Source organism: Oxyura jamaicensis, chromosome 10 (assembly GCF_011077185.1).
Source record: "Oxyura jamaicensis isolate SHBP4307 breed ruddy duck chromosome 10, BPBGC_Ojam_1.0, whole genome shotgun sequence".
In the NCBI taxonomy this organism is placed as follows: domain Eukaryota; kingdom Metazoa; phylum Chordata; class Aves; order Anseriformes; family Anatidae; genus Oxyura; species Oxyura jamaicensis.
In genome coordinates this window covers 20,588,133-20,612,067 of record NC_048902.1, presented here as the reverse complement: position 1 = coordinate 20,612,067, position 23,935 = coordinate 20,588,133, and the positions used below count along the sequence as shown (strand labels likewise).

The following is a 23,935-nucleotide window of genomic DNA, read 5'->3' as shown; positions in this document are numbered from 1 at the left end:
GGGGATGGGATGGGGATGGGATGGGGATGGGATGGGGATGGGGATGGGATGGGATGGGGATGGGATGGGATGCTGCCATAGCACCCGGCACCTTCTGCCAAGAATTGTGAGGCCCCAAAATCTCATGGGGGGAGCACGCACACAAGTGGCACATCTGGCCCTGTGTTGGTGCAGATGCCCGAGCAGCCCCGCTCGGTGGAGCTGGAGCCCCTGAGCTCAGCCCCGAGGCGTTGCTCCAGAGCTGGCCAGGATTCACCACAGCAGCGTCCAGCTCCACGCCGGCCAGAAGCGAAGTTCAAAGCCACTGTCAGAGCCCAGCTCCCCGGGAGCTGCGCTTTTACCGAGCGCTGTTCAGTGCCAGAGAGGATGAAAAATGAAAAATTGGTGTTTGAGTGTTGGCCAGACCCTGCTGCCCGGGTCGCTCGGTGTTGGAGCCCCACGTGGCTGGGCACCGGGAGCGATGCTGATCTCGGGGTGCACTACGGGCAAAGGGCACCCATGAAAAAGCACCAGGCGGGTTTTGGGGACCCAGCTGGGGCCAGCAGGCGACTGCTGGGAGCTGGGGTCTGAGCGGTGCCGGTGGTGACATCCAGGGCCTTGGGGACAGGGACAGTGACATCTCCACTGCCACATTCCTGCCAGCCCTGGAGCGCCGTGCGTCCTGGGCAGCACCGAGCACACACATCCCTGCAGATCACCCCCAGACACACACAGACAGCACCCCGTGCACATGTGCACCCCAAAGCACCCCCGTGCAGCCCCGGGACAGCCTGGGGACAACGGTCACAGCAGGCACACGGACGTGTCCGAGCTCAGCAGGGCCGTGCTCTGGTTTCCATCACTCCCCAGCTGTGACTTGGAGGCAGGCAGCAGGAGCACGGAGGTGACTTTTAGCAGCGCGGGTCACGGCGTGCGTTTGCTGAGCGGCGGTCAGACATCCGCTGCCCAAACGTGACTCAGCCGGGAGCTGCGGGGATGCGGCCGGGGTCACATTCGGACCCGCGGCCGAGCTCCCAGCAGCTCGGGACGTGGCCACGTCAGGCTCGGAGTTGCCAAACGCCCCCACGCAGCCCCAGCCGGGGACACCACGGCTGAGCCCAGCTCCCTGCCGGATCACAGCAGCCGGGGTGGGCAGAATCCGGCCCGCACAGGGACCCCGTCCCACCGCCCCCTCCGTCCGGGGCTGACGCAGATGCTGGTGATGGCAACGTGCTCTGAGCATGTTTTTTTTTTCTTCTTCTTTTCTTTAAATGGATCGGAGGGTCTGGGCATGGGTTTCCCCACAATTTCAGTTGACGAAGCGAAGACCAAGCATGGGAAGTTTTCTCCCCAGCGCTCACAGCTCCCCAAAACCTCCGAGCAAGAGAAAATGGTCTCAGGGGAGAGCCGAGCATCCCCGCCTGCTCCGAATCACCGCAGCACGGCCGCTCACGGAGGTGCAAAGGGAGAGCTGGTTAATATTTAATTTAGCCCCGAGCCTGCATGTTTAATTACGCACGTTTAATTCTTCTCTGCGTCACTCGTGGCCTGCCACAGCGCTGGGGCCGGATCCTGCCACGCAGGGGGGCTGCGGCCCCTGTTCCCTGGAGCCATCCCACCGCGGGCAGGGGGCTCGGAGCCAGCAGCCGAGCAGGATCCTGCCTCACCCCGCTCCGTGTCGGGTGGGAAAAGCCGGGGACAAGGAGAAGGCGAGGAGAGAGGGAGCAAAAGCAAAGGATTTGGTGGGAAAGCGCTTCGAGAAACCATCCCAAACCTGGCCGGGGCCACCAGCAGGAGCGAGGGTGGAAGGGGCTCGTGGGGGTCCCTGTGTCCAGGAGCCCGGCCCCAGCCTGCCTGCTACTTAAATAAGAAACAGGGGGCATTGGGGGGAGCTGGTGGCCCCGTGGGGCTGCAGGGGACCATGTGGAAAGCCCCAGCCCCCCCCCCCCCCCCCCGCGGCACATCCCTGGACCCGGCACGCAGCTGGACCCGGCTGCTGGCACCGCCTGCGATGGATTTCTGGCTCTGGCCTGTCTTAATTAATATTTTTAATTACAAAATGGATGCGCTGACAGGTTCTGCTCGCAGGGCACGGCAGAGGGAGGACGGTGCCAGCGCGGGTGCCGCCGATGCACCGTGGGAGGCGGGGGTTGCTGGCACCCGGCCGGGAACCAGCGCTGCCCGCGGGGAGCGGGTGCTGAGGGGGAGCCAAACCCTTGCGGAAACCCAGAGCAAAAACCCTGCGGAGCCAACGGAGGCAAGGCTGCGAGGGAAAAGGTTGGCTGTCCGGCAGAGCCCGCCAAGCCCCGCGAGCACTGGGGATACCGAAGGGATTTCAGTAAGGCCCCTGCATGATCAAACGACCGGGGTGGCATTCCCCAGCCAGGCAATGCCATTTGGGTTTGGTGAGTGGTTTTTTCCCCGGTAACGGGCTTTGCAGCAGCAAATCTATTTCGATGCTTCCTGCACAAAAGGGCTACAGGTGCCTGCTCGGTGCCGGAGCCTCCTCCTGCCACCTCTACCAGAGCCCCGCTGTGCGCGGAGGCAGCTCGGTGCACGAGGGCTGCCTCGCATCTCCCCCCCAGGGTGGCAGAACGCCACTAAACGGCGATGGATCCACGTAGAGGGGAGCGCCTCGAGGCCACGGCCCGGCTTCAGCTGGGGAAGGCAGTCAGATGTCTGCAAACAGCTTTGGAGGGCCAGGAGGCTGGCGGGGGGAGATGCGCTCTGTGCGTTTCAAAGCTGGCCTCGCCGCCTGGCTTTGGGGATGGAGGGATGGGGGCACAGGAGGTGCACGCGGGGCGTTTTCCCACCACCACACCACCAAATCGAGCCTTGCCCTGGGGACACACCTCACCTGCACCACCAAGATCACGACATGCTGGCAGCACGGCGAGGGTGGGACCTCACGTGCTTGAGGCTGCACCCCCGGTGCTGTAACAGGGGTGCCTGCAGGGCACGTGCTGCTCGCGGGATGGATCCTGAGCTGGAGGCCAGGGCACGGCAGGGTTCGGCCACTTCTGGACAAGATAAATACCTGCACGTGCTCCTCCTCCCTCTGCTCCTTCTCTTGCGTGTTTCACATGGCAGAGGCTACCCCTGTGCTCTTCATCCCGTTACTGCCCTGCGCCAGGAGCCGCGCGCTGTTCAAGGGAGAGCTGTTCATCTTCACTTAACCCTACTCAGCAAGCTGCTCAGACACCAACCCAACAGGATAAGCCATTAAAATATTTGCCGTCCTCAAGACTGAAGACAGCGAGTGCCAGGACGTCTTTCACCGTTTGCACTTCACTGTAGCAAGCCTCAGCCCTGCTGAATACACTAAATGCTGAGTGCTCGACACCGAAATAGCTCCTTCCATTTTGGGAAGAGATCAGTAAAGTACAGAAGCAGCTATTTAACATTCAGGAAGTGCAACGCGTACAGCGGAGTTATCAATCACTCCCGGCAGATGGTAAATGTATCTCCTTTCACCACAAACTGAGCAGCAAACATTCAAATTCATCACCACGACAACATACTTAAATCCTCTTCTATTTTCAATTCATACGTTTTTAAACTGCTAAGTAATGAAAATCAATATTTTCACCCACGCCGCCGGGAGAGAGCCTCGGGAGCTCTGCCCGGCCGGGGAAGATGTGCTCTGCGTATTTCAGTCACGCAAAGTTACCCACGACAAAGTCAGACGCGGGCAGGTCGCGTCTGAGGCTACGGCAGCGCCAACTGGCCACGGCCCAGCGAGCTCTGGTGGAGCAGCGGTTTAACAGCGCTTTGAACAGCACTTACACGCCGAGGGAGGAGGCAGCGTGTCCGGCACGGAGTGGTGGACGTGGGCTCAGGTGACCTCAGCTCCCCTTCAGGGGGGATTTTGATAGAAAGTAGGACTTGCAGACTTCTAAGCTGAAACCAGGAGCTGAGAGCGGTGCTTCTCTTGTACAGATCGTTACTAAACATCAGCTTCGTTCGGGCATTTCTTCGGTGGCCGGTTATTTCAAACCTCACAAAAATTGGATGAGCTCCAAATGAGATTTAGCAGAAATAACTCGCGTCAGCAACACGGCGTGCACTTCACCTGAGCCGTCAGAGAATACGCACCTCTGGTCCTCATCCCAAATCAGGAACTGCTAACTGCCGAAGGAAAAACATTTTTCATCTTCTTTTGGATCAAAAACCTTCCAGGATTCCCTGAAAGGAGACATCTCGAAGGACACCGCGACGACTGCTGACCACCTGCAGCCACACGCAGGGGGAAGGCACACACCGAAATAAGGAAACGCTCCGTGTTTGTCTTATGATAAAAAATTTATTTTACAATCTTAGAAAGCAGCTTTACATTAAGCACAAACGTTGATCCATTTGCTTTGAATATAAACATAGTAGAACCTTTCCTTCTGCAAAAAGTCTCGTCTGGCCGTATATAAAACTAACATGTGCACATTGTGCTTAAACTGCAAAGTCTGTACAGCTTTACAAAGGACTACCCTTTACAAGAGCATCCTGTAAACAATTTATTGCATATTTAACACATGGTGTATATCCCACATGTAAAAATGTAGAAAAAATAAAGTACAATTACAAGGTGAATGAAAATAGCAGCTTTCAGTGAATGTCTTGCACAATGGCTGAGAAAAAGAGCACTGCCACACTTGTACAGTTGTGCTTGTGTCACTGGTTTGCATATACCCATGCGCACTACGTCTCCAATGAAGTCTATGTACAGTAAGCCTCACGGAAAGGTTAAACAGATCTTAGGCCCTAAGACCTTTGTCAGCTTCAAGACTGAAAAAGCACAGGAATAAAACTGTAAGTGACTTCCATGACATGATGGGCACCGACGTCCGATAATCCTCTCCCACTGCGTAACTCTACTCAAAATAAAACCCAAGCAAGCAAACAAAAAGGAGAAGCCCCCGCGCTAATTCTCGTCACTGCTACAGCCTCCGATGCGGGTGGTTCCATTTGTACATGTGCAAAGGCCAACAGCAAGGCAGGGGGGGTAGAAGGGTACGGGGGTCTGACGCGACCGACTGCGCTGGCATCGCCGGCCATCGCTTCTGAGCTCCTCTACCTGCTGGGCTGATTCCCATGAAGCATCACTGCACTCTTAAAGTGGCATTAAAAAGGGGAAAGAAAAACAAAGAAACAAAAAAAAAAGGGAACTGTGGCCTCAGTAAGGCACCGGCACTGCCTCTTGAGCAGTACCCGAAGAGTCTCTCTAGATTCCCCAAATCCAAAATGGGCAAAGACGGAGGAAACACGCAGGAGAAAGATGTTTCTGTTTGCAGTGAGGACCAGTCGTTTGGAAAGGAAGCACGTTTTTCTGGGCTGTTTTCGGTGTGTGCGCGCACATGTAAGGAAAAAATAATAATAATAATAAAAATTCACCTCTGCTAACTTTGGTATTGAAATTTCTCCTGTGACATCCACTTTTCACATTAATTGATATGATCATATAGCATGCGTTTGCAGAGATCAAGTAATTATAAAGTTGCTTCAAACATCTGCAAGAAATAGAAAAAAAAAGCATTATAAAGGAAAGAAAGCAAACCAAAAATCAAGATGCACATTGTCCTTGTGCCCAGCGCTTCTGTGATTTGAATCAGCTTTGTTCTCCATACAAACATCTTAAGCTCAACCCCCGCCTACGCAGACGACATGTAATGGGATCCGTGGAAAAACCCCAAAGCTAGTACATGTCCTTACCACGCTGGAGCATGTGGGGAGCTTTCGAGCCCGGGACTCGGAAAGCAAACAGCAGCATGCCTGAACAGAGCTGATGACCTGATATTTGCTACGCTACCAAACTAAACAATACCGAGCCGGTGATGCAATCGGTTGGTTTTACTCTTCTGGATCAACCAGGAACCTCCACGCTGAGAAGGCAGACCCGTGGTGGGTGTAAAGGATTTGTAAATACGAGGCAGAAACCGCCTGGTTTCTCCTGCATGACGACAGTAAAGTAAAAGCGTTTGGGTTCTGACGCGTTTGGTTATTGCACAGGTCCCCTTGCTCGCTCGGCAGAGCCACGACGACAAAGCGCACCGAGTAAAGCAGGGCTGGGGACGTGACGACCCCTGACGTTACGAGCGAGACGGCCGGCAGAGGCAGAACTTGATGTCAAAGCACAGACGGAGCTGGGAAGCCCTAACGGGTAATTTAAATTTTTCAGGTGCTGGATATACTTAAGCAGGTTAAAAATGAAAATCACCCTAGGACAACGTTAACGATCTCAAATTTTCCTGTGCGCTACTCAAAGTGAGCTCCACGTCACGCTCAGGGATTTACTACAGGTCTCCCAGCGAATGAAGTTGCCAATGTTTACAGAAACCTCTCGGATGGAATTAAAAAATACAGTACAAAACACTGGGCTCCACGACACGAGATTCCAGCTACCAGGGAGGACGCGACACCAGCAAACCTTGGAAATTTGGCTTCATAAAAAGGGGGTGCCATGGCTGCAGGCTTTCCGCAGCCCACGTGCCCCACCGAATTGTGCTTAACGTGACTTTGAAGCCTGAACGCCGTCTGTGGGTTTTCTGTCCGCACATCTTTAAAGAAACCATACAGATAAAGGATCTCCGTATAGGGAATTAAAAAAACGGTGTGTTTTTCACCCCAAGAAAAGAATCCATATAAAAGAAACACCTTGAAAAAGCTACACTGTCCACTACCCAGGCGACAAGGAAATGCACGTTTGCTGCATTACACCACGCGATCCGTTACGCTGTCCCAACATACACACACAGAACTCCATTTTTAAAGAGGCCACATACTAACTTTTCAGGCAAGTGCTGGACTTTAGAGACCTGTATGGCTTCTGTAAATATTTTCCTGCAAAACGGAAAAACAAAGACGTCCCCCAGCTCAGGAGCACAAACGGGTTCTGCTTCGTGCGGCTAACTTCACGGTGGAGCGCTAAGGACAGGTGAGCGAGCTGGAGTTCCCGAATCCTACCCATCAGACCCAAGTAGTTTCACACTGGAATGCAATTATTTCAGGAGATCAGTTCTAAGGATCACTTCTTTGAAACGGTCTGTAAAAATGTAGTATGCAACCTTTTGAAATGTACCTCCGCCGAGCTCCGAGGAGCCAACCCTTCCCGCCGACAGCAGGCACGGGGGTTTTGGTTGTCAGCTCTAGTTGTGCTTTGCCCTGCCGCCCCGTAGGTAGCTCTTCCACCGCTTGACGAACTCTTTGAAAATCGGGGCCTCGTCGATGGTGCTGAGCAGCTGGAGCTGGTTGATGTGGGTGGTGTGATAGTCCCAGCGGGCCAGGTTGGGAGCGGTGCCGAGCATGAAATGCCGGAGGTCGTAGATGGTCCCTGAGCCGGTGTCGTAGAGGGGCAGCATGGCCTTCAGGGACTCCATGCCCCGCTCGTAGAGCACCCGCGCCTCCTTCCCCAGCTTCTCCCCGGCCGTTTCCTTCAAGTCATAGAGCCCGATCAGTGAGTACATGAACCCGTTGAGCACGAAGGAGCTGGGCGAGGTGGGGTACTCCTCGTACCAGTCGTGCCTGTTCATGAACACGGCTTTCACCCCGTGCTGCTCCGACGGCAGCTTGTAAGGCGCCGTGGCCCGCAGGGCCGAGCTGAGGAACGTGTGGTCCTTGGTCAGCAGGTAGGCCCGGACCAGCGTGGAGATGGCCTGGCCCTGGGCCATGGCCGAGTACCAGCCCGGGTCCAGGGACTTAAAGCCTTCCCCCAGCTTCCGCGTCACCATGATGGGCCAGCCGCCCCGCTCGTCCTGGTTCCTCACCAGCCAGCTGCTCGCAGCGAAAAAAGCTGCCATGTGAGCCGTGGCCGATATGGTGACGTTGTCGAGGAAGCCCCTTCCCTTTGCTACCAGCCTGACCACCTTCTTAGGCATGATTTTGGTCTGCTTCACGGCCTTGGTGTTGGAGAGGCCCACTCCCTTCCGCAGGTCGGTCACCAGGTCTCTGGTGACGGTGCTCCAGCTGGTCCGGGGCCCGATGCCGTAGTAGATGTCCCGGTCCTTGAAAGCGATGAGCTGTGTGTTGGAGACGTAGTGCACGGTGAAGAGCTGGTTCTTCTCTGTCGTCTCCAGAACCACGGAAATGCTCCCGTTCGTTATGAATTTGAGATCAAAAGAGATGATAAAATCTCTGCTGTTCCCAAGCTGCAGAGACACCCCCTCGGTATTTTCTGCAAAACAAACAAACAAAAAGCCATCAGCGGTAAGGCCCTCGTTTTTTCAGAAATATTTAAGATAGCAAGCGCAGCTTCCGGAGGTAACCAGTTACCAGACAAAATCCAAACGCTTTTAGGGTAGCTGATCAATAATTCAAGCGGTCTCTTCTATCCGTACACAGATTATTTAATTAAGCATAAACGTAAATCTGTGCGCCACGGCTGGCTCCTGCAGCAGCGGGGAGCATCCCGCGCTAAGGCGCTGCCGCACCGAGCAGCAGGAGCGCCGGGGGCTCCACAAATTGCTTCATCCAACTCGTCTGAAAAGCGAATGGTGGAGGGCAGGGACTGGCAGAATTTGGGGTAAAGGAAAGATGAGGAACGGCAGGATCTTGCTGCTGCCTTCAGTGGGTCCCGGGAGGACACAGAACTGGACTTCTACATCACACAGGGACAGGATGAGGCTCGGCAGCCACGCTGCAAGAACAAAACCCCCCACCAGGCATTAGGGTGACAAGAGAAAGACCAGGGAGGAATAAATTCCCCGCTTCGAGCGTGCCGGACACCTGAAGTTGGTGTCTCGCTGCCTCCTCTTCAGTAGTTCAAAATGTAAGCCAACAACCACCCTTTTGTTCCAAACTGGAAATTTAACTTGGCAGAAAGCAAAACAAAACCGGGGCGTCGCTCGTAGAGCCGCATTTCTGAATCAAGCTCTGCTTTCAGCAAACAAGCTGGGAGTGCTGAGAAGCAAGTATTCAGGCTCCCGCTGGGACTCACATTTACATCTGTGATTTTTTCTTTCCCAACGTGTTCCAAAAACCAGTGCTCTGATTATTTTAACGGAAGGAAAAAGGAAATATAGAAAGACTAACGTGTTAAAATTATTTATTAACCTCTCCACCGGCAAAACTCAGCTTAATTAAAATATAAATATATATTAAATAAAGCTCCTAGGCAATACCACGTAATGAAAGCCGGTGTTCTCTCTCAGGCTAGATTTTAAAATGTAAAATCAACTCCTCCCCAAAAAACCTCCACCAGAAGATCAAAGGGCTAATTAGTTTGTGAGGCTGTGCGCAAATCCTATAGCTTTGAAGGCACAGAGGGACGATAAACACTTAAAGACAGTCATTTTGAATCAGCGGCTTTTCATGGAATAAAACTCTCCTGTGTGAGGCAATTGTTTTCTTTTTTTGCTACTTCTTGACGCGTGAAATATCCCATAAATATTTCTGTGCGCAGAAAGTGGGTTACGGTCAGCTCTGCCTGAATACCAGAGGCTCTCCCCCACCTCCCCAACTCATCTGTTGCATTCTGCATCACCGCCGTTTCCACATCTCGCACTGTAGGCTGCTGTTGTCGTGTCCCTATGATTTTGACTGTCATGTTTTCGAGTCTTTGGAAGTAAAAGCTGCCCTCCTTTGAGTTCTGGAGATCAGCATCTGCCTTTGGAAAAAAACGCCAGGGCGCTCTGCCACACAACATTTTGCTCCGATGAGGAATCTAATTAAAAAAATTCGCACCCACAATCCCTGTCAACTGAGTTTTATGGCTCCTTGTAAATAAATGCCTGTGTGATAACAAAGTGAATGATAATAGAGGAAAAGTTTTCAGAAGCAAAGGAAAACCAAAGGCTGCCTGTTCTCTGTGCAGCCTTAAGCGCCTGTAAATCCATTACTTAAGGCCATCTAAGATGAGTGGATGCAGACTGTGGCCTTCAAGCCCCGCAGATTACTCTGCCATCAATAAAGGATGAGGAGAGAATACAGAACAGATCTTTTAGCCTTTCCTCTCCCTGTATTTATCTACTACAAAGACACGAGAGTGTTCGACAGTTTTTCCCTAGAGACCCAGGCCTAAGGTGCCAACTGAAAATTACTTCATTGTCTTTTTAAGTAATGGGCTCATTAATTCTAATGGGTATTGATTGAAGGAAAATACATTACGTCCTTATTAATGAGCCTGTCCTCGCACAAAGGAAACTCTCGCATGAAATAATGAATTTCTCAAAATAAACCCCTGCTAAGTACAAAACAAAGTATTTTAAAAGTCAAGAAGTAGCAACAAAATGCCCCTCGTGCCTCTACGGGTGCGCCCCAGACCTCCAGGATCAGCTGGGACATGGCGGGGGCAGCTTTGAGCAGCACCTTGAATCACAGCAGGTGCCACAGGGGAGCGGAGCCTCACACCGGTGAGCAAAGTCCCTCCAACATCACGTCTGTGCTGGCCAGGAGTCACTGGAGGAGCTTTTGGTGCCCGTCTATCACAGGGGTTGCTCCCCTCCCTTAAAGAGGGGTGTAAACACCCTTAGAAAAACATTTGTTGCCTCCAATATAAAAGCTGATCTATAATTAAGGAGACAGATCCTTCCTGAATCAGCAGCTCAGGGCACCAAGCACAAAAAGCCCACCCCCTGCCCTCTGAAAATGCCGACACCGTACGTGTGCACTCGTGCCTTGTTTAAGGCAACCTGGGTTAACCAGGTCTGAGGGCTGCACGGCGCTCCGATTTTGCTAAAACAATTGCAGCAAAAGAAGAGAGACACGGGGTGCAACTGGCCCGTCACACGTGCTACATTTGCCCAAGGCTGAAAATAGCCCTTATCTGTCATCTCTCAGCACAGGCTTACCACACGTCAGCACCATTTCCCAGCCTTCACAACTGGTTAAATATTTTTGCTTCTATTTTGGAACAGAAGCTAAAAGGCTCAGGAAATGCGAGCCTAGCTTCCCTGTCAAGCTGCATCGCCCTCCGTGCGTACATCCACGCATTTTTTCATTAAAGTAACGGTATTGCCAAAAGCAGTGCTGGAGACACAACAGAAGAAAAGAAAAACTCCAGAGGTAGAGGAACTCAACGGCATCTTCGGGAGAGGTCACTTAGGGTGTACAAAACCACGTTAATCGTGGGAAGTTACAGCTCCCTCGGTACCATCTGAGCCAATTAACAAACGTGGCCGAGCTGCTACGTATTTACGATAACCCACCTGGAGCAACAAACTGTTTGACGCTTGTGAACTTGGCTTTGTCGGGCACCGTGGAAAGAGAACAGCCCTTCGGTACCGTCCACTCCGCGGACCTGCCGGCTCTGTCCTTGTCTTCAGCTGTTTCGTACACCTCGATGTGAGGTGGCTTCTCCGTCAGGTTCTTGCTGTAGTGGCTTAACCCATACTGTGCAATCTGGATGGGGTAGAAATAGCCTTGAGGTCCCCACTGCGTGGATAAGGGCACACCTAGGGGAGGCAGAAGATGAGGATTTTAACAGCACGTTCTCAAAAAACGGCGTTAGCAGCCCCGCACACTCCTCCTCCTCCGTTCCCCATCACTGCTTTACTTCTGGCGGATGATATTCGTAGGCACCGCTATTACTGAGACTCAAGGAAAGCCCATCTCGAGGAACAAATTACTCCCATTTACACTGGGATCCGGGACCAGTCAGAACCGAGCAGAGGGGAACGGCCGCGAAGTCCTTATCATGGCCTTCCATGCCTTCTCATTTAATTGCTTACTGAAGCATCATACTTATTTTAAAATACATTTAAAATGCCCTAATAGGTTTTTCCCCCCTCCCCTGGGGAGCACTAAACCTCCAGAGGACGTTACGTATACCGCAATCCCTTTAACGCCGCATCAGTCTTTTGAAACGCCGTGTGTGTGCTCTGACTGGATTTCGGTTAGAGCTCCTCCATGCTCCAAGAGCATCCACAGACTGCTCCAACCACCCGCTCCCTAAGAGTGCAGGCGGAGCTGATGCTTGAGCCAGGAACACAAACCGCATGGAAGAGACTCGCTTACGCACATCTCCGTAAGCGAGCAAACACAAAACTTAGGATAAAATGGATAAAAGCAGGATTCTCCCCAAGTCTTGAGTTTTATTTGGAGCAAATACCCAAGCTCAGCATATAAATCAAAGTGGGAATCCATCACCGCGACCCCCTTGCAGGAAACCGAGCGTATTTGGCACCGGCAGCCTTTGCATGCACAAAAGGAAGATGGAAATAAGCAAGTTGGCATTTGCACCGTTTTCCCCTTTGGCAATGTCAAGCTCGGAAACTAATTCTGCCTGAAACCTGGTGCAATGAAAATATTGCTTAAGCTCAATGGAAAAAGATAGATTTTCATACGTATTGCTGTGCTTCGTGTTCCTAATAAATATTGCTGAGGGGGGTGTGATGGTTGACTGCTGCCTGAAGAGAAAACCATCACGGGAAGTGTTTAGATATCGGGTATTATCTCAGCTCCTGAAAGCCAGCTCGCTCATTAACGTTGAGCATTTTCAGTTAAAGAGTGCATTCATCGAGACTGAAAGACGCAAAAAAAAAAGAAATCTGCCGTAAGAGCTTCACTTGAAATTTATACAAGATGACAAGATTAAATTCTCCAGGTCATAGGACGTAACAACACATTAACCTTGCAAGAAGAGAGAAGGTGAAAACGTAACACGGGGCTTTTATCACGCAACAAGATGAGAATTTCTGGGGCTGGATTGATGCAAGGCAAGAGCCTAAAATTACCTGAGAAAATGTTTTAATATTAAATCTCCTTCTCTGCAACACCCAGCTATTTCTCAAACCTATTTGCTGGGTGCCAATAACTCTCCTGCCTTTACAAAAGCCAGGCTCTGGCACCGCATTTCGCAGTGACGGCTCTTAAATCACATGCTACAAAAATGCAAGGTTTATAAACGACCAACCGAACTGTCCCGCGTGTTTCTCGAGGCTTAAGTGCAAAGCAGCAAAGCGCCGCGCCTCGCGGTCCCCAGCGTGCGCATTTGGCAAGGCCGCAGGATCCAGCCTCGGAATTAGTTCTTACTGGATTTAGGTTTTTTGCCGAAGCCCAGTTGCAAGAGGCACTCCTCGCACCTTCCCCCTTTCATAGAAAAACTGGTGGTGCTTCAAGACCTACGTCCTACCCTCCAGCAACAGCAAAAGAAACACCCGTAGCTATTATTATATCCCCAAGTAGTATTTAGCCAGCAATCACCCCAGCGATGAGCAAGGCAAACCCCTCTCCTCAGCCTCTCGCTGCCCAAACCTGAGCAGGGCAACACTCACACCGGGGATCTGTAGGTACCTGGGTGAGTTTGCACCTTCGGTAACAAAGAGCACGGGGAAGTCCCTGCTCAGAGCAGGCTCGTCCTGCTCTCAGCACCTCCCTTCTCCTCCTTTGTATGACCGCTGTCAGAGTAATTCCTTCAAGCCCTGCCTTTATTACAGGAGCACGGGAAAACAGCGGTGATGGGGTTCTCCCTCTCTGCTGGCACTGAAGTTGTAGTAACAGAAATGCTGAGAAACACTGTGGTGAGGTTCTTAAAAGCAAGCGTAGGTAAGGTTCACAGGTCGAACTAAGAAATTTCCCCTTTTAATATTTAATTTAATTGTCACAGTGTATCACATCTACCAAAAAGTTTATGAGCTTCCTTTCTCCAAAACGTACTTGAAATTCAGATGATGAACACTGAATGAGGAACACTGGTTTGAGTGATCCTCAAGCTAAGAAAGCAAAGAAACCTTAAAAAAAGACCAACATGCCTTGTGCGTTGGGTTGTGTGAACTCTTCACAGACAAATTAATTGCTCGACATGGCAGCTCTCTGCAGTGACCGTACCAGAAGAGCTCACATCAACACAGCAGAGTAACACCAATCATTGCGATGCATGACAATTAATGTGTTTTAGTCCTTAAGCAAAACCTGGTCTTCAATTTACAAGGGGTCACAGTACCACATTCTATAATATATTTTTTTAAGTCATTAATTTTTTAATTTGAAACCCAACAAGCATTTCCTGCGATTAAATCCTTGCCAAGACATGGGAAGACCTTGCCTACTAATTACTGATTGTGCAGTTTAGCGAAAGCACAAACTGGAGAGGTGCTTTAATTTGCTGCGGGGACTTAGGAGAGGAGGCTCTAAGTGCTTTTCAGCCCACGGGCAGTTCTTCGAAACCTCCCTGCATTGCTCAGGGTAGCACAGCCTTTCCCAGCCCCCGGGCAGCAGCGCCCATACCCTGATTACTCAGAGCTTGCACAGGGCCAGGCTTTGACAGAGCTAATCCCACGCTGAGCAAAACATCGTCGGCTTTTCCGGAGCACGGATGGTCTGACCGGTATAATTCGAGCACCGCCCTGGCCACACAGGGAGAGTGGATATTGTTAAAGCACCGTGAGCACAAAGACAAAACCCGAATGTGGAGCAGCCGGGCGGTGTCACAGCTGCCACAGCTGCCGTTTGGCTCAGTGGGCATCAGCCCTGCTGCTGCGTCCGTGTCCGCAGGGAAGTGGGAGTCTCTGCAGAAAGCAGGGCCAGGCCTGTGGGGGTTTTTTGGTTTTGTTTGCTTGTCTGAAAAATACTTTTGGCTCCCTGACAGATGCTGCAAGCGTCAATGACCATGCCAACACCTGACAGCCGTGCTGCAAGAGAAGCGTCCTGGCCCTCAGGAGATGGTTGCAACCAGTAACACCAGTGGGGCAGGAAGGAAACTGGTAAAATAGCTAAACTTGGTATGGCGCTGGGACTGCCGCAAGACTTCTCTGAGCAAACGGATTTTTATCTGGACCACCATGACAAAATTAAGAGCACTGTGCATCTCAAACAACAACAGTAAATTTAAGAAGCATTTCAACTATAAGAAAAAATGCTGAACACAAACCTTCAACACCACTTATGCACTTCACTCTGTCTCGAACCTCTACGTTGTAGCCCTCGAAGGACATAAAGACCCCGTCCGGGTGGTAAGGTGCTCTTTGTGTGTATACTTTGGAGTAGCTATGAGAGAATTCAAACCTGTCATAACCATCGTACTGAGCAATTTTCCCATAAACCTCAAAGTATTTCTCTACCCAGCTGAACGGCAGGAAGACCTCGCTGCCTTCCCTCCTCCCTTTGATGGTGTGCTCGTCGTTGATCAGACAGTCAATCTCCTCATACTTCGGCCCCGGGGCTTTGTTGAAGCCTCCCACGACGGGGGGAGCCTTCTGCTGCTCCTGGGGCGAAGCCTCCTCGCTCTGCCGGGCCGCGTCGCGTGCGGGCCCCTTGCTGGCGGCGGCCCCGCGGCGCTCGAGGCTGCCGGGGCTGCGGGGGAACGGGCCGGCCCGGTCCGAGGAGCATCTGTTCCACAGCAGCACCGTCACCAGCGTGAAGAGGGCGCAGATGATGATCAGAGTCTTGTAGTTGACCCGAGCTGCCAAGCAACGCATATTCACACCATACCTGAAAAATAAAGGAGAAATGTGGTTAGGCAATGGCGCTGAGCGGATCTGACACCAGAACTGTTCACAGAATCACTTAGGATAGAAAAGAGCTTCAAGACCACCAAAGCCAACCATCAACCTGACCTGCATCCCATCACTAAACCACTCCACCGCAGCTCCGTGCCGTTCCCTCGGGTCCTGTCGCTGTCCCCAGAGCTCAGCGCCTGCCCCTCCGCTCCCCGTGAGGGAGCTGCAGGCCGCCATGAGGCCTCCCCTCGGCCTGCTCTGAGCAAAGCAAACCACCACAAAATGGCTGGGGCTGGAGCCAACTCTGGCCCACCTGGCCAAGCCCTGTGCCTTGAGCAGGTTGCCCAGGACCGTGCCCAGGCGGCACCAAGGATCCTCAGCTGCTCCTCATAGACCTTCCTCTGGACGCATCCTACTATTTCTACACCCCCTGACACTGTGATCCAGCATTTGTTCCTGCAAAGTTTCACACAGCCGGTGATGGCCCCGCGGCCTGATCCATCACCATCTCCCTGGAGGGCCTCTCTACCCTCAAGGGAATCAACGGCTCCTAATTTAGCATCGAATAAAGCACCAGCAGAGCCTTGCTTCAACGTAAGGTGCTGCCACGTGCACCCCACGACAGTATTTTGCGAGAAGAGGACAGGTTTGGGCACCTTGGAGAGAATTTGGTTGTTTTTTTTTTTTTTTCCTTTTTCTTTTTTTTTTTTTCCTTCATTTTTTTTTCCTTTTTCTCTTCATTCTTTCTCCAGACCGTGACAAACGTACCGAGCAACGATTCACCCTGGGCTGTGACAACAGAGCAGCATGTCACGCTCTGCCAAACGCAAAGGGCACATCGGAAGCAGCAGCCACGGCCGGCCGCGGCGCTGGGCACGGCGCTCGACGTTGACGAGAGGCTGAGAAATCCCCTGGGGATCGGCGAGCAGACCCTTGCCAGCACAGGAGCAAGACAGGCCCTCAGCAGGATGCCACCGCCTCCAGCACAGCGAGAGAGGACTTCCAACAGAGCAGCCCTACAACCACAACCTGAATCGAAACCGGCCACAATCGCTGCCGTAAAAAGGGATGTGTGTTTTCCCTCTTTATTATTTTTTAAAAGCACAACAGCAAGCTATAAACAGTTTTGGAGATGAAACTCAGTGCGGGGTCGATACACACCTCAGATGCACTTCCAAAACAGCAACGTGCGTGGAGAGGAGCACGGTGCCTACGGTGCTCTCGGCTCCCGCAGCCCCCGCAGAGGCTGAGGACAGACGGAGGCAGCACGAGGCTGTCCCAGGGACGGACAGGCTTCCACAGACGTGCTGGGGACTCACCATGCTCGCTCCTCGAGCAGAAGCCACAAGAAGTCTCTGTGCTTTATTTTTCCTTGTGAGATGAATCTCCTGCTGCATGCAGTGTGCCCCAACGCCGCTGTTACACCCCAGCAAGGAGCAAGGCTGAGCAGCACAAAGACAAAACCCAGAAGTTTGAGTGATTTTTGACCAATTTTGCACAGCCCCATCGACCCTGGGGAGAGGGACGAGGAGGAGCACCGAGGGCATGGCAGAGATGCCCTCCACCAGCCGTGCCCGCCTGCTGCTGAATAAGACGACAAAAAAAGAAGGATTAAAAAATATTCTGCCTCTCTGTATTTCCTCACTGCATCAGCTGCCATGGAGAGCCAAGCCCGGAGCTTTTATCAGCTCCAAGGCCCATCTTCAGATGCTCACCACCAGATGCAGTTGGGCTTCCCACACCGGAGCCAGAACCGAAGAGGGGAACCAAAACCCACTGAGCTCCCGAAGCACAAGTCCCCGGGGTGCCATCCTGAATGAGGAACTCCAGAACCCATCCAAGTCTGGCCGACAGACACAGCAAAGTTTACCACACACGAGGAAGAGGAGTTTCACCTCAAGTTGCCCCCACACACACCTTTTTTTTTTTTTTTTTAATTTTTAAATGGAAACAATTTTATGTTTTATGCTTCCACACCGTAAGCACCATCTGGTCATTTAAAACTGGACTTTAAAAGATAAGTGTCTTATTTTCTGAAAGCCCAGTTTACTGCAAGCTTTTAGAGAACATAAATTTATATCTAATTGTATTTTTATGGAAATGCTAGCATAAGAATAAATCCAATTTTCTGCATCAGCAGATAATTTTTAGTGATGATGCTTTCAGGATGACCCCAACAAATACGCTCTGCTCTTTTTACACACAGGGATAATTCACTTTTAAATAGAGAATAACATTTCTGACACACTTCACCCCTACCTATAAAACTCCAAATTAATTAAACCATCCGCATCGGGGGGGACAGCGAGAGGGCAGGGGGAACATCATCGCCACACTTTTTATGCTCCTATTAGCCCACGTTTTTAAGGCTGTGCCTGGGTATGGTGTTACGATCAGCTCTGATTTTATTTGGGTTGTGCTTGGAAAGCAGAGATGCAATTCCTCAGCCTCAAAGAGCAAGAGAGATGGGGGCACCCTTCTTGCCCCGGCTGCAGGGGTGCCAGAGCCAGGGCAGGAGCCCAGCACTCCGTGGAAAGGTTGCTGAAATATTCACCTTTTATCAACCAAAAACAAACTAGAGAGGGCTCGGAAAGCAAAGCGGAGTTTTTGCAGAGATCCATCGCGTTAAGTCTCACCAGTCACCGAAAAATCCAGAACTATCCGTGCAGGAGGGAGGCTTATTGCATGTTAAATGGGTAGCTGGATTTTTTTTTCATTCAACGGCAGAAGAAAGAATTCAGAATTTCCACAGCAGAAAGAGGTAATTTAAACCTGCAAAGGGACTGTGTTAAATTGCTTTATTCCCTTGCTGCTCTCATGAAAAGGATTTCATCACATAATACTTAAAAGATTTAAGGAGTGCAAGATGGGAAAGTATTTTAAGGTATGAAATAACAAATCCATGAGACCCAGGTTTGTTTTCTCCCCTTTTTGCCGGACAAGGTAAGGGCTGTGCACCCGAACACCCCCAGCCTGAACCTGGAGGCGCGGGTTGTTCATCACCTCGGTCCTTATCCCCCAGAAACGCTGGAACCAAGACTTTTGAAGTGGAAATGCTTCAGTGCAGAAGCCTGGCAAAAATTCCTCCAATTCCTCTGCTGAATTACAACTCGGGGCTACAGGAGCTGCCGGGGCAGAGGCGGCAGGACCTGGAGCGTTGCTCTAAGTGGCACAGCCCCAGGGCTCACGCTCCTCCTGCAAGAAGCACCCAAGCAATCCACCAATTACTCCTGGCTTAGTTTTCCACTGCTTCTGCACTTGCTGTACAAGCCATCATTAAACTAATTAAAAGGCAGGAAAATAACATTTCTTACAGAGCGAACGGGTTTGCAGCCCCCAAAAGGGATGCATTTAGAGGCGCTTATTTTGCCAACTCCAGTGAGGTGTCAAGGCCTCAGAAACGTCGTTTTTAGCATAAAGAACAACGGAGCTACATAAAAATAAAGCCTTGCTACCGCTGCTTCCTTACTCGTGCCTGGGAAAAGGACAAACCTTGGTGCTCCACGCTGTGAGGTAGGAACCAGCAGTGCCTGCTGCGTATCTGAGAGCGACAGGTTCAGCTCTGGTATGCGTTTCTTAAATAAAAGCAACTTATTTGCTGCAATATTTATTGCGAAGCCTCTTTGTAAGACAGCTTTTTGAACTGCAGAACTGTGTCGAATATATTAAAAGTAGGAATTCCTCTGAAGCCCAAATCATTGTCAGATTTCTGCGTACTCAGGAGGAAACGTTAATATATACACACATTTATATATGTAGCCAATACATAGATGCACACAGAATGGTCAGACTTCCCAGGAAGCAGGGACACATCTGGGGACACCTCCTTGACAGCAGCTGGCCGTGTGTACCCTCACTCCTTGACGGCTTTTTGCACTTATTCTTTCCCCCGAGCACTGACTTGACCGTTGCCCTCTGATCATCACCAGCACCAGCTGAGGAGCCTCCTCCTGCAGTTCCGCACCTCGCTCCCGGGTCCGGGAACCAGCTGGAGAACTCCCGCGACACTCGGCATTTCTTTGGTTTTCCAGGAACCATTACAAGAAAACTATTGCAATAAACTCTTCCAGTTGTTTTTTTTTTAAGCTCAGTGGGAGTGACACAGGAGCGTTAATCCGCAAACACTGAGCGATAGCAGATGCCACATCACATCCTCCCGCTAAGTTTTCCACTGCGGCACGTTTGGGGATTGACGCGATGCTTCCCAAAGAGACGCGTCCACTGAACCCTTCCCACTTCTCTGTAGCGCTGTTTCTACACACACGCTGCCTGCATCTGTCAGGGATCTTCAGCCAAGCCTAATTCTATCCGAATGTCAGAGCCCCTCGTGAACTTAGCTGTTCACCAACATTTCATTCCTTCCTCGAGGGTTTGTGGGTTGTTTTTTTTTTGGAAGTCTGTACTATCAACACCAAATTGTCCTTTAAACAAGAGGCAGTATCTTACAATGCAAACCTAACAACTATTGTATTTACTGTCAAAACCAGTAAGAGGACTCCTCCTGTTTGAAAATCCCAAGATGACAGCGCAGAATTTCCAGCCCGGGAACTCAGATGCCTTTCCTCCCCCGTCACCGCGCTCTCTACAAAGCACCCGGTAAACAGGACAAGCCTTTGTATCAGCACCAACTTCCCTGGAAGAAAAAAAAAGAAGCAAACAGAAGAACGGAACCTGGAACCAGAAGAAAACTGGCACAAAAATGAGAAAATGAGTTTCTGCAAGAACCCCCAGTTTCCTGCAAGGGATCATTCCGGTTAATCCCTCTTATGAGATTGGCACGGCGCTGGGCACCGCGGGCTGGAGACGACTGCTCTCCGCAGCCCCACGGAGCAAAGCTGTGGCTCCCTGAAAGTCAAACACCCCCCCCCACTGCCACGTAACTTGTGTCCCTTGAAGGACCAGCCCTTCCCAACGCCTTTACGAGGTCCCTTCTTGTGCGTTGTGCTCCCACCCCACGCAGTGCCCTCCGCAGCTCACTTCGCAGCGAGCCGGGCTCAGCGGGACGCACGGCGCTGTGCCGCCAGCGCAGCCTCGTGCCAATTCCCGTATCGCATTTTCGAAACAAGAGATGAAACAATTGACTTATTATTTCTGTCGGGAAGCTTGCCTTTCCACTGCCCTGACGCAAGAGCAAAATGCAAAATCCCTTTTCCTGCAGGAAGGCAGGGCCAGCCGCGGGCAGGCTGGGAGCCCGGGCAGGACGGTGCCGCACGCGCTCCGCAGCCGCTCGCCTCGCTGCCACCCCGGTGAGCCCGGCACCCACCACTGCTGCACCAGCCCTCAGAACAACAGGTGCCTTCCTGAGCAAGTGACCCAAAATAAAAACAACACCCCCAAAGCACCCTTCTCGGAGCAAAGCTGGCAGCGAGCGAAAGCGCCCGCGTTTCCATTGGGTGCAACGATCGGCACGCAGCCGCCCGCTGAGACCCGGGAGGTCTCGGAGCAGCCGATCGCTCCGGCTCTGTGTTTGCTCGGCAGGAAGACGGACAGTATTTTTACTTAAGACCAGGGATTTCTGCTGAATAGCGATAAGCTACCTATTTACTTTGAAGCCTCTATGCCGGGCTAAGCCATTTAGCGCAGGGAGAAAAAAAAACCCGAGCAGCGACTGCCAATCCGAGACACGTTTAGCCCGATATTTAACGAGGAGACACTGGAACTTCAGTAACAGCCTGATCTAAAAGTTAAACTTGGCCACACACAAACCTCAGGCAGAATTGTCCCCCCATTTCCCGTTCATTACCCACAGCAAAATGCTGTTTGGTCCAGTCATTAGACTAGCCCAATGTTTTGTAACAGAGAGAGGAAAAAAAGAACTCGGGACTTGTTTTTAATAACTGCGGAAAATTAAATCTTTTGGATAATTTAATATCAAAACTTCTCATCCTTTGCCAAAGCTTACTTACGCCTTAAAATGAGACATTTACGGATTATCAAAACTTTCTGACAGCTCCACGCTTCCCAGATGTGTTTTGCCGGCATCTTAACCCTGCCCGTGCTGCCTCCTCGATGCCTGGCTCCTCGATGCCCTGCCTAAAACCCACACCTGCTGCCCCGTGCTGCTGGCAGGCTGGTGGCATTTTGCACAATGCCGGGGACAACCACTGGAAATATTCTGACCACGCGTGAATTTATCAGGACCTGGCCGACTGGTCTGAACAGCCAAGCCTTGTTTCTAACATTTTGCTGTGCTTGATTCGTACAGAGCTCGTGCTCAGCCGGTACTGGAACACACGGTGTGCTGCCAGGGTGGCTTCTTTCTTCCTTAAGCACGAGGAACTTGCAGCAGTGCACAAACAAATGAACGGAGCTGCCAGAATTGAACGCAGATTACCAGCCTCTGCCGCGGCTCTTCAGCGCAGATTTACTGCCTAATCCTCGCTGCTTCCACCTCTCCATCTGTGGACTGCTGGACAGAAAGGACCTAAAATACGGGGAAGAAATGTCAGCCAGAAATTTATTTCAAGGTTTCCTTCATGCCGTGTACAACACTTAACTGCAGGAAAATCCCAAAGCGACAAAATCTGTTTGTGTTTCTTGTCCTATAGAGCCAGCATCGGTCTTCCTCCTTACTTCCAGAATATACTGCGTGCTTTGTAGAGTATTTATCAGGCTGCACTAATTAAAAAGAAAATCTACTACGGCTCAGAGCCTAGCTGCAACCTCAGCTACACATAAAATAAGTGGCAACGAGGCTGGGCAGGCAGCCGCATGGCTCGCAGGGCAGGCGACGAGCTGATCGGGGTTTGGGGGTGCTCGGTCTGCGTGCCCCAGCCGGCCGGTCCCACTGTCCAGGGAGCTCTCGCACCCAGGAAGGCGTACCAAGGTGCCTTTCTTTTTAATTTCAGTAAGTTTAGTGCAGGGTACTGCTACAGAACTGTGACGAGGTTACTTGTGCAAACCCTACTTTTCTGCCTTACCAGGACAACCAGTCTGTGGGACCGCTGCTGTAATTACGAGCCCATTCATCGTACAGCCCAATAAATCTACTCACTTTGCAGATGGATTAAGCTATTAAACCCCTCACTAACGGCACAAACAATAACTCTGAAATCTAGCGGCTGCTCACAGAGGCATTACGATGCCTCCTTCCCAGCTATCAAGTGTTACAGCGTTACTACACAGATTAACGAAGCGAAAGACAAAATCGTTTCATCAGTCCCCTTCCATTGAGGCTCTGGAAGCAACGCGTAAATGCCCCAACGAGTCTCGAGGCAGCAGAACTAAGGGACGGGGCTCTCGGAGGAGCTGCTGGTGCTGTGGCAGGGAGCTGGGCTCTCTCCTTGCCAGAAGCGAGCAGTCGGTGCAGCTCCTCCGCCAGCACCCGAGCCCCTTACGTGGCTGTGCCTGTTGCAGACGCTTGTCCTGGGTGCTGCTGGTACCAAACGCAGCTCACACCACTTTCCAAAGAGCCTCAGCATGCGTCCGCTGCAGTAGCTGTGCCCTCCTAGAAGCTGATCGCAGCACCAAGTGGATGCTGGTGGGGAGGAAGCAGCGCTCTGCACGCTTATTCTGGGGATGGAGCCGGTGCCTGGGGAGCTCCCACCGACAGCCCCAGCGACTTTTAACCAGCACCTGAGCTGTCGGCTCTGCAGAGAGCCCGGGACCTGCAGGGAAAGGTGCTGCGACTGCCGGCTGTGCTGAATTCCCAGGAGCTAGCAGGGGTATGTGTGCCAACCTCACCGCAGGCACAGGGGTTGCAGCTGCCCGGCACATCCCTGGCTTCTCACTTCCACGTAAAACGCGTCGTTCCGACCGCTTGCCTTCATGACATAAAAACCCAACCCCAAAACAAGGAGGTGAAGCCCCTTGCTGGCAGCTTTTCCCTTGTGCTTTGTGCACGGGGACAGCACCTGCTCCATCCCACAGCCCGACAGCAGAGAAAAGCAGACTCCACACGTCCCCACTCACCCTTTACTTTGCCTCCCCTTGCCAAGGAGCAGCACCCTGCTCGCACCCCGCGCCTGCAGGCTGCTTCCATCCACAGCCGTAAGCACCCCAAGAGTAGCACGGAAGGTTCCCGAGGGTGTCTTCCACCAGTTACATCCGTAAGCCACGTGTTTTTACCTGAGCACCAAGTCTGGCTTGATTAGCACCGTTTTTGTCCCCAAGCCCAGCCTCCGCGGTACCTCTGCCGCCGGCTTCTCCGACGCAGCCATCGCTCCCGTCCTGCCGTCTCAATACCGGTCACATTTAATCACCCATGGTGGCAACGATCACATCCCCATGTCAGCTATTTGTTACCGCCTTTGTAAGGGAGACACATCTCTTCCTGAGGATGGAGAGCGGCAACATTTTAAATGCCCGTAAAACCCCGTCCCCGCCCGGCTCCCGCAGCACTTCTCACGTCTGTGCCATGGGAGTGCTGGTGGCTGCTGTCACCGAGCAGCAGCGCGGCGTTGCCTTTCCTGAAATAAAAGCGCCTGAGCACAAAAGTGATTTGGGTCCAGAAGTTATTTTAAGCGCGGTTTGGAAGCGGCGTGGCACAGAGTGCTTAACAGCTGCGGTCCTCGCAGCACATCACATCCCCAGCACCCGTGTGCAAGCTCTGCTAGGCGGAATTATTATGAAAAAGTGTTAACAGATAAAGAGGT

At 51.8% G+C, this 23,935-nt stretch overlaps 1 protein-coding gene across 6 annotated transcripts in view; it reads right to left on the bottom strand.

Moving 5' to 3' along the window:
- Positions 1-4,262: 4,262 nt before the first annotated feature.
- The window catches only part of GLCE (glucuronic acid epimerase), a 44,624-nt gene continuing 24,951 nt past the window's right edge, over positions 4,263-23,935 (bottom strand). For 3 of the 6 annotated variants that reach the window (XM_035335652.1, XM_035335653.1, XM_035335654.1), the window contains 3 exons: positions 14,774-15,333; positions 11,112-11,357; positions 4,263-8,140 (listed from right to left, as the gene is read on the bottom strand). In XM_035335652.1, coding sequence (XP_035191543.1) covers positions 7,116-8,140; positions 11,112-11,357; positions 14,774-15,320 — 1,818 coding nt within the window. In that variant the 5' untranslated portion in view covers positions 15,321-15,333 and the 3' untranslated portion in view covers positions 4,263-7,115. Of the gene's footprint in view, positions 8,141-11,111; positions 11,358-14,773; positions 15,334-23,408; positions 23,599-23,935 lie in introns of those variants that run through there. The other 3 variants (XR_004753525.1, XM_035335651.1, XM_035335656.1) reach the window with 3 other exon arrangements.